The sequence below is a fragment of the Pinus tabuliformis genome, chromosome 6 (genome assembly GCF_031772625.1).
Source record: "Pinus tabuliformis cultivar Carrire ecotype Pingquan chromosome 6, CPIR1, whole genome shotgun sequence".
Taxonomy (NCBI): Eukaryota; Viridiplantae; Streptophyta; class Pinopsida; order Pinales; family Pinaceae; genus Pinus; species Pinus tabuliformis.
Window position 1 is genome coordinate 1,098,762,300 of NC_142292.1, and position 16,058 is coordinate 1,098,778,357.

At 43.8% G+C, this 16,058-nt stretch overlaps 2 protein-coding genes across 8 annotated transcripts in view; both read right to left on the minus strand.

The window, feature by feature from the left end:
- Positions 1-16,058, minus strand: part of PUX1 (plant UBX domain-containing protein 1) — a 408,013-nt gene that overhangs the window by 122,556 nt on the left and 269,399 nt on the right. The gene's annotated exons all lie outside the window — the stretch shown is intronic.
- Positions 7,956-9,863, minus strand: LOC149262757 (uncharacterized). The gene is made up of 3 exons (XM_089373716.1): positions 9,845-9,863; positions 8,446-8,675; positions 7,956-8,322 (listed from the first exon to the last, which is right to left on the minus strand). Exons 1-3 carry the CDS (start codon positions 9,861-9,863, stop codon positions 8,119-8,121), a joined length of 453 nt encoding a protein of 150 aa, XP_089229842.1. The 3' UTR covers positions 7,956-8,118.

The following is a 16,058-nucleotide window of genomic DNA, read 5'->3' on the forward strand; positions in this document are numbered from 1 at the left end:
CATTCAGTCATCATCCAGCAGTGCGTATTTCTGGGCCAACAGAGAGGGAACACGCAGTTGAGGATAGAGCTTCATTGGGCCAGCCATTAGCCGAAGGAACCAGGAGATTCGAAGGACATCATTGGGTCAGCACTTGGGAGGAGTTTTGGAGCAAGTGGGTACAACAAATAGGCAGTTCAAATTCTAGCCTTGGAGGACAGCACAGAGGGCCAATCTGGGCATCACGTGGGTATTGAGGGAAAGAGCCACAGCATCAGAATCACAATTGGGAAGGAAGGAAATTCATAGGAGGACTCATCCCAATGATTTCGGGTAGTTTTTGGGAGTTTTCCCAATTCCATTCAGGTAGGTCGAGTTTACCAGTTGCAGCAGAGGTTGGGCTCCTTGGGGGTCAAATTTTAGAAGTCTGAACTAGGCCAAACCCTTCCTGGGTTTTGGGGGGTTTTGGCTGAGGATCCGGGAGCTGAAGTTTTATAATTTTCTGAGCAGAGGAAGCAATGATTCCAGCCTTTTGGTTCCAGCAAACAGCATAGTTTCCGGGCAGCGCAGTTCAGTTCTAGTGTAGCAGTTGGGCAGCCTTCGGGTCAGCATTTTCTCACCTGGGTTTTATCACGTTTGTCCTTGGAGACAAGCCCAGGTGCACCATTACATTTACCATTGTATTTTCCCTTTATGATTTAATAAAATGGCTCAGCAGTTCTCTATTTCTAGCGTTTTCATGGGTGCCTAATCTGTATTTCGCATTTCTGATTGCTGGATTGTTTGCTTGCTTTGTTTATCACTTAATTTCCTGTTTGGGAACATTACATTTTACTCATCGAAAGGAGGAAGATCTAGTGGAAGTAGAACAAAAAATTGGGGTTTTTTCTAACTCTGGAGTTGAGGGTTATCGTTCACAAGAATCTAGAGAGGAATTGCACAAACTTGAATCAAGACATAAGGAGATAATTGCAAACAAGGAAGCATCGTGACGCTTTAACAGCCGGGAAATTTAGTTGGACTGCCGGGATGAGAACACCAAGTTCTTTCATGCCTATGCAAAATGCTGAAAACTGACCAATACTAGTCAGAGTATGGTGGATTTTATGCGATGGGAGGTCTCAAATTTTGATGGCCTTGCTACCCTCGGTAAGGTCCATTTTCAAAACGTTTTCAAGGAACCTAAGGGGGGCACTATTGCAAAAGCAATCTGAGTGGCTCAGTTTTTTCCAAGATTTGTAGAAGATAAAGAAAATAGATCATTGATGGAGGAGGTGTCTGAGGATGAATTAATGGCAATTCTTTTCAATTTCCAAAAAGACAAGAGCCCAAGGCTAGATGGATAGTGTTGAGCATGTTGTCATTGATGTCAAAGTAGGAGCGGCAAGCGCAGGATGAGGTATAGGATGTCAAGAAGCAGCTGAAAAAACCCATGATGCAGGTGATGATGATGTGGCAAAGAAAAGTTGATAATGATGATGTGGCAATTTATTACTAGGTGTTAAATCATGAAGAGAAGGGAGGATGATATCGTTTAAAAATTATAAGGTTGCTAATGTGATTGGTTAATTTCACATGGAAGATATTTTATTATTGTTGAGGATAATCATCTTGAAACATGGGAGAATAAGTTATATTCAAAAGGTCGGATCTTTGCTCCACAAAATTGAAAATTGAATTCTCCCTCCAAATCTATAAGTTGGCCTAAGGAATTAAAATTTTGAATTCTAAATTTACCCTCCTTCCTGTCGGCTCCCCTAAAGAGATGTGACCCTTCATATCTTTGAACAACTATACATTGGAGTCTAGGCTCATTCATCAAGAAAGAAAATTTTGGTTTCTGCGATGACTGCTGAAGGATGATGCGAAGTTTCTGAGGAGAATCTTGTGGCAAATGCAAATTCTTTGGAGACTATTCTCTGAGTTGATCTCTGAGCTTTTTCAGTTCCTAAGGAGACGTAGAAACATCAGGTGACTGGTCTGGCTCGGTCCTTATAACACTGTTCCAGAGCAGGCAAGTTAGTTTTAATGAAATCAGTTCTTGAAGCTATTTCGGTTTACTGCATGTCTTTGGCTTGGATTCCAAAGGGAGTTTTGGACAAAGCTAGCAGGATCTGTTTTAAGTTTCTGTGGGAAGGATCACAGGACCATTTTGTCCTTCTCTGGGTTATGTGGAATGGAATTGTAGTGCCGAAGCTGTTGGATGGGTGGGGGCTAAAAAATATCTTTATGTTCTCAAAAGCCCTTGCAGCAAAATGTGGTTGGACGCTGCTCTCTACTCACAGCCTATGGTCGCTGGTGGTCTATCAAAAATATATTGTGCCATACTCCCTAGAAGACTGGGTGCAGCTTCAGGACAAATAGAGACAGAATATTTCAAGTAGTGTGGAGGACTGTCCTAAATTCATTTTATTTGATTGCTTCTGGTCTAGCATGGAAGATCAGTAATGGCTACAAGGCTAGGTTGGGTGCAAATCCTTGGCCGAGGAGTGGTGACAGGCAAAGACTATCACCAGCTCTCAACTCGCTAAGAGATAAAGGATATTGCAGACTTGGTCATATTAATAATCCCACTCAGACTTCCCTTTGGCATCGAGGATGGTTGACAGCTGCAGATTTAAATCTTCAGGTGGTTTCTGGGAGGAATGGTCCATATATTTGGATGCTTTGCTTTCTGCCCACATTAAATTAAATGTCGGAGAGGATGAGTTGGTCTAGGCTCTTGGTCCGCATGGCATATATACTCCTAAGTTGGGTTATATTCACTTGAATGCGCCTGCACAAAATGTAGAGATTATCTGATGGTGGAGAGTTTTCTGGAAGTCGAAATGCCCATCAAAGTCATGTTTACTGGTCTAGTGTATCATGGAGAAAAAATTTCCTACCTACAATATTATGCAGTGCCGACATAAGATTGGTCCTGGATGGTGTGCCTTGTGTAAAGGTTGTGAGGAGACCATTGACTACCTTTTTGTCCACTAATCCTTCACAAAACAAGTTTGGTCGGCTTGCAGTGCTTTTCTTGCCCAGGATTGTAAATGTGAGGGTATAGTAATTGAAGAAATATGGAAAGCTTGGGTGGAGAACAGGACCACTAAACCCTTTAGGGCCATTCCCCTCATTTTATGTTGGGGCATTTGGCCGGCCAGGAACAAGGAAATGTTTAATGACAAATCATCCTACCCTGAAAATATTGTTGCTGAGAGCAAGCCTTGTTATTCTCTCTCACTACCCCCAGTCAAAGGTGCCAGCAGGTAGAAGAACTGTGCTAAATGAAAATCTGGATGTCAATATTCCTTGGGGTTTTTTCGACGAGGCTTCACAGGTGGAGGATACTCTTTGTGGGAGGGGGGTGGGATTTTGTCCTCCATTTATCAGAGCATCATTCTGTTGAAGTCAAGATGGGATTGGGTAGTGGTATAAATAACTGGGCAGAGCTATTAGCGTGCAGATCCCTTATTGCTTTTGCACATGAAAAATTATGTGAACAGCTTCAACTATATGGTGATTCTTTACTGGTGGTGAATTGGGTCAATGAGACTCAGCTGTGTTGGAACATATCCCTTGTTCATATTTTGGAGGACATTCTAAGATTGAAACAATTTTTTAATTCCTTCACATGCATGCATGTTTACAGGGAATGCAATGGGGCTGCCAAGAGGCTTTCTAAGGAGGGCCTGCATATGGATCGGGGGTTACGGCAGGTGACAGAATATGTGGGGGGCAGAGCATTATTAGTTTTTTTAACAGGCTTTATCTGGACAAGATCCTTCAGCAGATCATATATAATTTCTGGTTTCTATGCATCACTGTTTTTTATATATTTTGGATGCTCCACAGCATAACTTTTGTATGTGTCTCACAGATATTTATATCATTGTTAGCATTGGTTGTTGCCTAACAGCACTATAGCAGACTTTATATTTTTTTACTGATGTACAGGTTTGGGACAATAGTTCTATATTTTTTATTTGACTTTGATATGCCACTACAGGATCTGGGCAGTATCCTAGTGAATGCACACTTTATGTGTGTATATTCAAAATGTACTTTCTTTCACACTTATGAATGGAAGTACGGTTTTTTTCCAAGGAAAAAAAAAACAAGGTTTGGGGGTTCAACACTTCAAGGAGATATTTAAAAAACCTAACAGAGAGATTTTAGGGGAGATTCTGCAAGTTGTGTCATATTTTCCTAGATTTTTTAATGAAGAAGAGATTAATATTCTCTACAAACCAATGACTAAGGAGGAACAGATCTATGTATCTAGTACTTTTCAGAAGGAGAAGAGCCCTGGCCTAGATGGGTGGAATGCATAATTTTTTAGAGATTTCTTTGATGTTCTTGGAGATGATTTACTAAGAGTTGTTGAGAAGATTAGTGAAACTAGGAATATGTCAAGGAGTTATAATACCTTCATAGTCTTGATTCCTCAGGTGGATTGCCCAGAAAAAATTGATGACTTCAAACCTATTTCCCTATGTAATTGCCCTTATAAAATAATCTCCAAGGTGATAATTGTCAGAATCAAACCCTTTCTATCTAATGCCATTTCCTCTAAACAACTTGGATTTATGAAAGGAAAACGTATACATGAGACAATAGGCACTGCTTAGGAAAGCTTGCACTCAAAACTTCTCAAATTCATGTAGTAGTTATCAAATTAGATTTTATAAAGCTTGTGATATGGTATCCTAGCTATATATAAGGCTTCTCCTCATCTATATTGGGTTCAATCTTCCTTTGGTAAAATGGATAATGGGTTGTGTGTCAACCTCCTCCTCCTTTGTTCTTCTAATTAATGGTTATGGCTTTAACCTCTTTAAACCTTATAGGGGGCTTAGGCCAGAATGCCTTTTGTCTCCATGATCTTTTCGTTGTAGAAACCCTGAATAAAGCTATTCTTGAAGCTAGAAGACAAAGAAAAATATACGAAACCAATAACACATCTTCTATTTGTAGACAATGTTTTGCTATTTTGTTTCTACTCTAAAGATGAATCTCAACATTACAAAGAGATTTTGGAACTCTCTTGTCTGGGCGCTGGGATGGAAATTAATATCTAAAGTGGAGGCTCAAGTAAGGAATAGTTTGGAGCACAGTTTTACATTCCCTCTCATGAATTGAATGATGGAATTAAGCACTAGTGTTATTCTCTCAAACGTAACAATTATGGAAAGGTAGATTGCATGTGGCTATTATCTGGGATTGAAAAAAGGGTGAACACTTGCTGTAATAAATGGATTACATGGGGAGGCAGATTAGTTCTCATCAAGTCAATTCTAGAAGTTATTCCAGTCTATTGGAATTTTATGGCTCATATTCGACAGGTATTTTGAACAAGATCAAGAAGGTATGTTTTAACTATCTATGGAAGGGCAGTTGTGATTATAAGGGACCCATGTAACAAACTGAAATGTTATTGCTTCACCTAAGGATCAAGGGGGTTGGGGCATCAAGAACATCTTCAATTTTGGTAAATCCCTAACCACTAAGTCACTTTGGAATTTCTTGACTAGAAATCACCTATGGAGAAGGATTTTAGTTGAAAAATATATAGCCTCTGGCACCATCATACATTGGATTAGGAGTACAGAGGGTATTCATAATGTATCCAATCGGTGGAAAGCTTTGACATTATCCTTTCCAGTCATAGGTCACAGGGAAGTTGTGATTATAAGGGACCCATGTAACAATCTGAATTGGTATTGCTTCACCTAAGGATCAAGGCGGTTGGGGCATCAAGAACATCTTCAATTTTGGGAAATCCCTAACCACTAAGTCGCTTTGGAATTTCTTTACTAGAAACCACCTATGGACAAGGATTTTAATTGAAAAATATATTGCCTCTGGCACCATCATACATTGGATTAGGAGTACAAAGAGTATTATGTCATGTCCCTTCTCAAACACATTTGTAACAAGGCGCTACTACACAATTTTGCACAATTTTGGCTAAGGAAGAGAACCCATCATTTTCGACTTAGGGACTTAGAGGCAATTCGACTTTATTTGGTTGCAAGTGGAACGTGGGGGCCACCCACATGGGAGTTCGAATTGACCCATTCGAATAGCTTGGAGGGAAAGTCGAATAGGTGGATGGAGGGGCCCACATGAGGCTAGGGAGGCCCAAGGAGTTATAAGGAGGGAGCAGCTCTCATTTTGGATTCATTCTTACACCTTGCAATCAAAATTACTTCACTGTTCGCTCTACTGTTTAGCTGAGTCAACCGGTTGTTTAGCCACGAATTTCTCAAGCGGGAGATACAACATCTACTTCGGGGGACCATCCGTGCCTGCCCTAAAGAGGCAGTTCCATAAGTATTTCAAGAGTTCTGAGAGTGTGTACAACACTACCATTCAGCCACAACAAAGAGTGTGTATTTCTGGCTACCTGGAGAATACGCAGGGGGAGTTTGGAGCTATCAGTGATCAAGCATTTGCCGAGAGAGTTAGAGGATTGGGAGTGCAACAAAGGGCCAGCCTTTCTTGTGAGTTTTGGAGCCAATAAAAACAACATCCCAGTAATTTGATTTACAGTTACCCGGGGTCTGCGCAGAGAGCCACCACTAGGCTCACGTGGAAGTTGGAGGAAGGAATTGTAGAGTTAGAGCTGGCTGGGAGAAGTAGGATATCACTTGGAGGGCCATTTGAGGAGGATTGCTGGAGTTGGGAGAGTAGAGATTGACAGGATCAGTCACAGCAATAGAATTCGAAATTGGAGGAGGGCCAAGTTGTGAAAGGTCAATTTTTGAACATTGGAACCAAGGGAAACCCTTTCTGGGTTTTTTTGGGTTTTTGGGCAAGGATCACACTCTTGATTTTATAGAGTTTTCTAGGCAAATCTAAGGGGTCAAACAGGAGTCCCAACTCAGCCAGCACTTAGAGGAGCTAAGGGGAATTTGGGCCAAAATTCTGAGGTCAACATTTGGCCAATTCCTTTGTGGGTTTTTCTGGGTTTAGGCCAAGGAGCAAGGCGCTGAAATCTCATAATTTTCTGAGCACGGGAAGCAGTGATTCCAGCCCTTCAAAATCAGCAGACAAAGCGATTTCCTAGGGCAGCGCAGTTCAGTTTGGTGCAGCAGTTGTAGCAGCCTTCAGTTCAGCATTTTCTCACCTGGGTTTTGTCAAGCTTGTTCATTGAGACAAGCCCAGGTGCACCATTCTATTTTACTATTGTATTTTGCTCCTGAGGAAGTAATAAAATGGCTCAACAGTTCTTTATTTCCAATGTTTCCATGGGTGCTTAATGTATATTTCGTTTTTCGGATTGTTGGATTGTTTTCATGCTTTGTATATGACTTATATTCCTGTTTAGGATCATTACAGTGGTATCAAAGCCATAATCTTGGCTCAGCCTGTGGGAAAGATTAGAATCAAACAACATGGCAGTCACTTGGAATGAGGTGGTGAGGATACAACAAATGATGATTGATGTGGGGAAGAAATTGATTCATTCCTCAGTTGGGAATCCGGACATGTTTGCAACTGATGTGGAGTTATTGGAGGAAAACTGGAGGGCATACCCATCATTGCGTCATTGCATTCAAGCGTCCCTCTCTTTTTGGGAATTCTGTGAACTAAGGGGTAGGCACAAACCAATGTTGCACGAAGCGGGAGCGAAGCGGAAGCGCGGAAGCGTCATTTTCCAAAAATCTAGGAAGCGAAGCGTCCGCGGAAGCGTCTGCTATATATATATATATATATTTTTTTATATTTTTTTGCATTTATACTCAAAACAAACATCCCAAATACCAAATTAATTGTAGAAGACATGAAAACATGCATATTTTTGCATAAATCAAGATAGATATGGCATCCATGATTCCATTGTAGTTACTAGTATGTACAACAATCATCTATATTCTAGCTATTACAAACATACATCAAATTTTTAAGCATATTATAAAACATAAAACATTTAAGCATATTATAAAACATAAAACATAGAGCATATTATGATTTATCTAGCAAGTGAGCAACTGTCAACATTTGTCATGTCCAAAATTCAAATAATAATGTTTACAAAATATGTCACTTGGTCACCGCCAAGCCAAAAAGGTTCAAAATTCAAATTCACAAGTCTACAAGTCTAATGAGTAATCTATGACAAAAAGAAGTAGATTGTGAATATATCTACTAATCTCTCCTCCTTCCACCACGAATAGAACGTGATGGCGGGCCTCCACGTGGTGGCAATGAAGAAGATGGTCCCTGTGTAAGTCGTGGCACTGGAACTGATGAAGAAGAACCCCCTGCTGTTGGTGTTGAACCATGGAACCTAGGAACCAAGGGACCAGATGGGGGTGGGGGTGGTGGCATATCAACACGGTCATCATCATCCTAGAATTGCTCAAAAAATTCATGCAAAAAAAAAAAACACTAGTTAACAAAAAAATTAAAAACATGAATTAGAGAAATGCTTTATAAGGGAAAATTGGAAAATTCATACCACAATGGACATACCTGGATAAGAGCATCCTCTAATTGCTCTAGTCGCAACACTCCATCCTCCAAATTGGGCTCCTCTGGATTCTTGTCCCAAATCAACAAGTCTTTATTAGACTTTGCATCTTCACAGTAATGGGACAACAATCGCAAGTTGTAATGAACATAAACCAAGCTCTCTGCCCGGTCTAAATTCAACCTGTTCCTTTTAACACTATGGATGAAAGAATAAGAGCTCCAACACCTCTCTGCAGAAGAAGTGTTTACCACTTGTGATAGCACCCGCAATGCCAAACCCTCTTCATTCCCCTTCCTCTTCAAACCCTTCCTCCTCATCATACATTGGGTCACTACTATTAGGACCAAGTTCATCCCCTTCCTCTTCCCCTCTATTCCTCACCCTTTCCATCATTAAAACCAAGAGTGGAATGATACATAGAAGCCAAAAGAACACCATCTTGGAATATGGATATAGGTGGTGGACAACCTGTAAATAAAGGAGCAGGTAGAAACAATGGGAAAGAGTAGGAGAGGGAGGAGAAAAATACAATTTTTTTTTCAAAAAAACAAGGGAGTTTGGGGTTTGAACTTACCTCTTTAGCTCTTGTAGATGAAGTCCTCCAAGCTCTTGCTCCAAGCTCCTCCTCCTTCTCCTAGCTCCTCCTTCTTCACTCCTCCAAGCTCTCCTCTCTTCTCCTCTCCTTTCCTCTCTTCTCTTCTCCTCTCCTCTCTTCTCTTCTCCAACTCTCATAAACTCAAAGTGAGAAAATGAGAAGAGAATGGGGGCTTTATTCTTTTCTAAACTCACCCTAAACTCACCCTAACCCACCCCCTCATGCTAAGTTAAGTTAACTTTTAAAAGAAATTAAAAAAAATTTAAGTTTCTTTTGCTGCCCGCGCGGAAATTTCCGGAAGCACTCCGAAGCGCTCGGGTTGCGTGCGCTTCCGGGCCCGAAGCGTGGCGCTTCCGGATGCCCGAAGCGCCCTCCGAAGCGCGGATCCGGGGCAACGCAACCTAATTTCCAGGAATCGTTTTTAAAAACCGGAATCGCGCTTCAGAAAAACCGGAATCGCGCTTCGCCTGGAGGTTCCGGAACGCTTCCGTACGGGACACGATTCCGGCTTAGGATCCGGGGGGGGCGATTCCTGCAGGGATGATGAGAAGTATTAAGAAAAAAGATGAAAGAGTAGTTGAATGGGCCATGGTTGGCAAAGAGATAGTTGAGCATACACTGATTGATGAGGTGTCATCCACTGATGAGGTATTCGGGGTTGTAACCGAGTTCTCAGCTGATAACAATGCACCACAGGTTGGTGAGGTGTCGGAAGATAGCTCCACTATTGTTGAGGAGTCGATAGGTACATAGGCCAACAAATCTATGACGGAGTTGCTAGACAACACTTGCCTACAACTAACTGGTGAGCATATCGTGCATATTGGGTTGTCTATGGAGGAGCAATCGAAGGCTCATGTCAAGCCCGTGATGGAGGAGGATGTGCAGCCATCCCTTGGGCTAGCCAAAGATGAGGGGCAGCATAGAGGTCACGCACTGGGTTTTCAGCATAGTGCGCTTCAGAGGCCCACTGGCGGGGTCTATAGCGTTATCAGTCCACCCTTATGCGTTGGATTGAGGGAGGCCGAGTTGTCTAGACATACCCGAGGGGGTGGACAGGTTAGCAGGACTGAGCTGAGCATGATACCACATCAGCTTGGAGGGCTTGTTCCTCCCATATAGGATTACACATTCGATCTCTCCTTTGGGATTGGATGGCGAGAGGTACTAAGCTAGCACTCGATGGAGCAGGTTAGGTTGTTGGATACATCCATGGCCACATGTCAGCAGAGGCCATGGATTACCAGAGGGACTCGAGGACCAAACTATTTTTGGGATCCAAGTAGGATTTTCCATCACATCATAGAGCTAGTAGGTGATGGTAGTAGGTACGGGATGGATTTGACGCTTGAGCGCACCCACATTTTCAGATCTCCATCAGAGCCCCAGTCAGCACCAGTGACAAGATGGTTTGACAGGCAAGTAGACAGATTTCATGAGTTGTCTTGGCATATTGAAGGTGCATGGAGTCACAAGGTGACTAGCTTACTCTGGCAGGGGTTGGTAGGAGAAGGTGGTATCAACAGGCTATCAGACAGGGCATTGGATGGAGAGAGTGCTCTCTTACTAACATATGGGACGTAGGGACTATTGAGGATAGGCGCAGTAGTATCATTTCCGTTAGCATGTGGGGATTCGAGCCGCTCAGGTCTTTCAGAGCAAATGAAGGGATGTAGCCCACATCATGGAGGGCGTACTAGTAGAGACATAGATATTTTGGCCCATGCAGGATACTATATGTTATAGGGTGGTACAGCAATGGGTAGTGGTACACAGGACTACACAGAGTTATGTCATAGCATCCAGTGTTATGTAGAGGGATGCAGTCTGATGCATACAGACCCAACGTTAGGCAATAGCATCCAATGGTGCGGGGCTATTGAGCGAGGAGTAGGGGCTTGCAGAGGAGCATGGAGATGCAGGGTGGTGTGTCATAGTATGTTGGACTGCGCTGTGGAGTGGGAGTGCCTCACATCGTATTGACTACATGCAGGGAGTGACAGGTACAGCGACACACGCGGGACCTAGGCTAGTATAGGATGGCATAGTTGTAGCCGAGGGTATCTATGTTGAAGTTTCTAAGTTTACTTAGTTTAGAAAGCCTTCATGCACTTTTTTTGATTTATTCCTACCTACTTGTTATTTTTCTTTAACAAGTTATTTACAAAGTAAATATTGAAAATAAACACCAATGCATGCTCAACATATTACAGATCAACAACTAAAAGAAACAAGAACAAACACACCACATGACACCATTATTTTTGGACCTTTGTCCCCGGAAAAACCCAATGCGGGAAAACCAGTGCAGCTATCTGAGGGTTTTCTTATTAAGCAATATCAAAGTACAATCTGGGTGACAAAACTGGCCTACCCAGCAGAGAATTTCCTTAGCAGCTATACCTCACAGTTTGAGAGAAATCTCATGGCTGAAACCTCGGAAAATCCTTTCGGCAGCTTCTCAACACAAAACTGCTCTACAACCCCAGTGTCTGCCCAATCTGGATTGCATCAACCCCTATCTGTCTCACGTTGGCCCTGTGTCAGCCTTTCTTGGCCTGTGTTAGCCTCAGGAGGCCCTGTGTCAGCTTTCTGGGCCTCTGCGTCAGACACGCTGGCCACTCTGGGGCTCTGCGCAGCACTTGGCTGCCTCTGCGTGGCTATGCGTGAGCCTTTGCTGAATCTGTGTCACTCTCCTTGGCTACTGCGCTGCTCTCCCAGCACAAACTTTGCCTTCTCTGTTTCTCTGTACTCAATGCCCCTCAACTGCTCTCCCGATGACGGACTCTATCTCTATTAGCAAACCTCGCTCTAGAGAATAGAATCACTGATCACTCTGGTGTCTTCTCCACGTGACCCTCAAGCCTCCTCTTATACTTTTCTTGTTGACATCTCAACAGTCAAGATTAAGTCCCTAATTAATGGCTAAGATTAGATGTGGTTTGATCCATATCTTTTGGACCACTCTAACACAGATTCATATTAACACACATTAATATTTACTCCATTAAAAATATTAATTATTTTAATATCTCCTGATCTGTTCAGAATCTACCCAAACCCTTTCTGGTTATTGGAGATCTCATGTGCCCCAACCTCTCCACCAAATTTCGTGGCTAGAGCACATTCGATGCTACCCCAAATCAACACTCCTTCTTAGCGAGGACTGTGCTCTAGCAATACTCCTCACTGAGTATTACTCTAATCATCCAGCATCGGTACCTGTGCTGATGCTAGGCCTTCTTACCCAACATCCTCTGCACTGCTACATCCTGTACTATTGCCCAAGGTTTTGCCACTACCACTACTGCATCTGTACGACAGCTCCCTCTGCATCCGTGTCGTTGTTGGTCCTTCCTCCCAGCACTGCATCTACACTGCACCTCCTCTCATCATGTTGCATCATGCTACCCACTGCTGCACTGCAACTTAGTTACTAAGAAGTAAGTAACTGACCTCCCTATTGGGCTAGAAACACCCACTGATGTTGAAGCTCCCTCCACCACTGACAAGTGCTCCCTATCTCTGACCTTTGCGCTGCTGCAACAACTCCTTGCATCTCGCACCGTTGCACACCTCTTTGTGCCTTCCTGCACTGGTGCAACACTCCTGTGCCTCTCACACTGCTATAGCCTGCTATTTCTGCGTTGTCTCAGGATTCCTGCACTGTAACTCTCTCTGTCGCTCCATCCGCATCCGTCTCTACCCATTCAGCCAGTCCTGCTACTCCTCGGTACCTGTGCTGATGCTAGGCCTTCCTGCCCAACATCCTCTGCACTGTTGCATCCTATACTGCTGCCCATGGTTCTGCCACTACCACTGTTGCATCTGTACGACAACTCCCTCCACATCCGTGCTGATGTTGGTCCTTCCTACCAGCACTGCATTTGCACTGCACCTCCTCTCATCATGTTGCATCGTGTTGCCCACTGTTGCACTGCAACTCAGTGACTGAGAAGTAAGTAACTGATCTCCCAACTGACCTCCCTATTGGGCTAGAAACACCCACTAATGCTGAAGCTCCCTCTGTCGCTGACAAGTGCTCCCTATCTCTGACCTCTGCGCTGCTGCAACAACTCCCTGCATCTCGCACCGTTGCACACCTCTTTGTGCCTTCCTGCACTAGTGCAACACTCTAGTGCCTCTTGCACTGCTACAGCCTGCTAGCTCTGCGTTGTCTCAGGACTCCTACACTGTAGCTCTCAGTCGCTCCATCCGCATTCGTCTCTACCCACTGACCTAGTCCTGCTACTCCTGGTCGGAGCTCCCGTAGCAAGTTCTAATCCAAGAGGCTGGGTACCTCAAGGATCCTGCCCCTCATCGCCTGTAGTCCACCTGACTACAGCTCGATGTCTCCCCACTTCCGCTCAAGTGGTGCGTGTGCACTCATGGCACAGTCATCGTCTGTCAAAACTTCCTTCTCTGCCCGTGTTGGCGCTACCTTAGTCTCGAAAGACTCTCCCTTACTCTTCTTCCTTGGGCACTGGGTTGCATAATGACCCATCTCCAAACAGTGGAAGCACTTGATCTTGGAGAGATCTTTCTTCTTCCGTTTCTCCTGCTTTCCCTCAGATACTAGGGCCACATCCTCCTCCTCCAACTTGACCTTGATCCCTTTATTGCTGCTACCTGTCTTTGACTGCTGTCTGATCTCTTCCTGGCGAAGAGCTGCCCACATCTCGTCTCTAGGTGGGAGAGTCCCTCTGCCCAGGATACTCTAGACAAACACTTCCCAATCTTCTGAGACAGCATTCAAGGTTGTCCTCACCATAAGTTCCTGATCTGGTGTCGCTCCTATAGCAATCAACTGGTCTCGGATCTCATTCAGTCCTCCGAGGAAGGTGTCAATCGATTGACCCTTCTTCATCTGATATGACCTCATCTGGTTCTCGAGCAGCATTCTTCTTTGCATAGAAGTATGCTGGTACAGGTTCTTGAGAGCCCCCTACATCTCAACTGTCGTTTCCTTCTTGGCTATATGTGGTACCACATGGTCCTTGACCCCGTCAAGGATAATGCACTTGGCCCTCGCCATTGCCTCTTCATACTTGTCGTTATCATTGGGGTCAACTGGGATAGCTATAACCTTCAAGGTGAAGTTCTTGACACGATTCTTGTCAAGCACTGATAAGATTCTGGCCTTCTAGACTGTGAAGTTCGATGCTCCGTCCAGTCTATCCTAGTCTCTTACCCCGTGTAGTGAAATGACGCTCCTCTACTTCCCTCCTGGAAGTTCTCTGTTCGACTCCTCTGAGTCTCTACTTCCCGTCTGGAAGCTCTCTTCTGGACTCCCTCTGAGTCCTGATTTCCCTCCTGGAAATCCTTCTACCGCTTGTCAAGATGCCCCCTACTCTGATCGTCTTATGCAACTGCACTACTGATCTCCTCGGCTACCAACCCTTAGTAACAACTCCTCTGGCCCCGCTCTGTCAAATACTGTTTTGACTACAGTACCTCACCAACTCCACGCTGTAATATTTCTGCAGCCTTCTAAACTCTAGCAACTGCCTCTTTGTGAACTGTGTCAGCCCCTCTCTGCCACACGCTGGCTCTGCGTCACCCCAGATGGGTCTACGTCAACCCTCTGACCCTCTGCGTCAGCAACGCTAACCTCTCTGAGGCTTTGCGCAGCACCCGGCTTCTTTTGCGTGGCTCTAGCTGGCTCTGCGTCACACTTCTTGGCTTCTGCACTGCTAAAAACAACTTCTATCACCTCGGGACAGTTGTTTTCTACTGCTATTGCTCCGCTCGGCTGATGTCCTTTAGTCCTCCTGTGATCTGCAATCACGCTCTAATACCATGTTGAAGTTTCTAAGTTTACTTAGTTTAGAAACCCTTCATGCACTTCTTTTGATTTATTCCTACCTACTTGTTATTTTTCTTTAAGAAGTTATTTACAAAGTAAATACTGAAAATAAACACCAGTGCATGCTCAGCATATTACATATCAGCAACTAAAAGAAACAAGAACAAACACACCACATGACACCATTATTTTTGGACCATTGTCCCTGGAAAAACCCAATGTGGGAAAATCGATGCAGCTATTTGAGGGTTTTCTTATTAAGCAATATCAGAGTACAATCTGGGTGCCGAAACTGGCCTACCCAACAGAAAAAAAATTTAGCAACTATACCTCACAGTTTGAGAGAAATCTCCTGGCTGAAACCCTGGAAAATCCTTCCGGTAGCTCCTCAACACAAAACTACTCTACAACCCCAGCGTCTGCCCATTCGGGACTACGTCAACCCCTCTCTCTCTCACGTTGGCCCTGCGTCAGCCTTTCTTGGCCTGTGTCAGCCCCAAGAGGCCCTGCGTCAGCCCCAAGAGGCCCTGCGTCAGCTTTCTAGGCCTGTGCATCAGACACACTATTCTCTCTGGTGCTCTACGCAGCACTTAGCTGCCTCTGCGTGGCCCTGCGTGAGCCCTTGCTGGCTCTGCGTCACTCTCCTTGGTTGTTGCGCTGCTCTCCAGGCATAATCTATGCCTTCTCTGTTTCTTTGTACTCAATGCCCCTTAGCTGCTCTCCCGATCACTGATTCTATCTCTCTTCGCAAACCCCGCTCTAGAAAATAGAATGACTGATCACTCTGGTGTCTTCTCCAAGTGACCCTCAAGCCTCCTCTTATACTTTTCCTGTTGACATCTCAACGACCGAGATTAAGTCCCTAATCAATGGCTAAGATTAGATCTGGCTTGATCCATGTCTTTTGGACCACTCTAACACGGATTCATATTAACACACATTAATATTTTATTTTCCCTAAGTTTAGACTTAGGGACTCCATTAAAAATATTACTTATTTTAATCAATGTGGAAAAAGTCAAAGTCGGGATTAAGTCGGCAAGGGTCCAGAAGTTGAAAAAGTCGTTAAAGTCAGGAGTTTTTTGAAAAAGTCGACAAAATTAAAAAAATACAAAAATATTCATTTTTTAAAAAATCCCAACTTTTTCAATAAAATCCCGATTTTTTCAAAAAAAAATTAAAAAACCATTAAAGAAACTACCTCATCCACG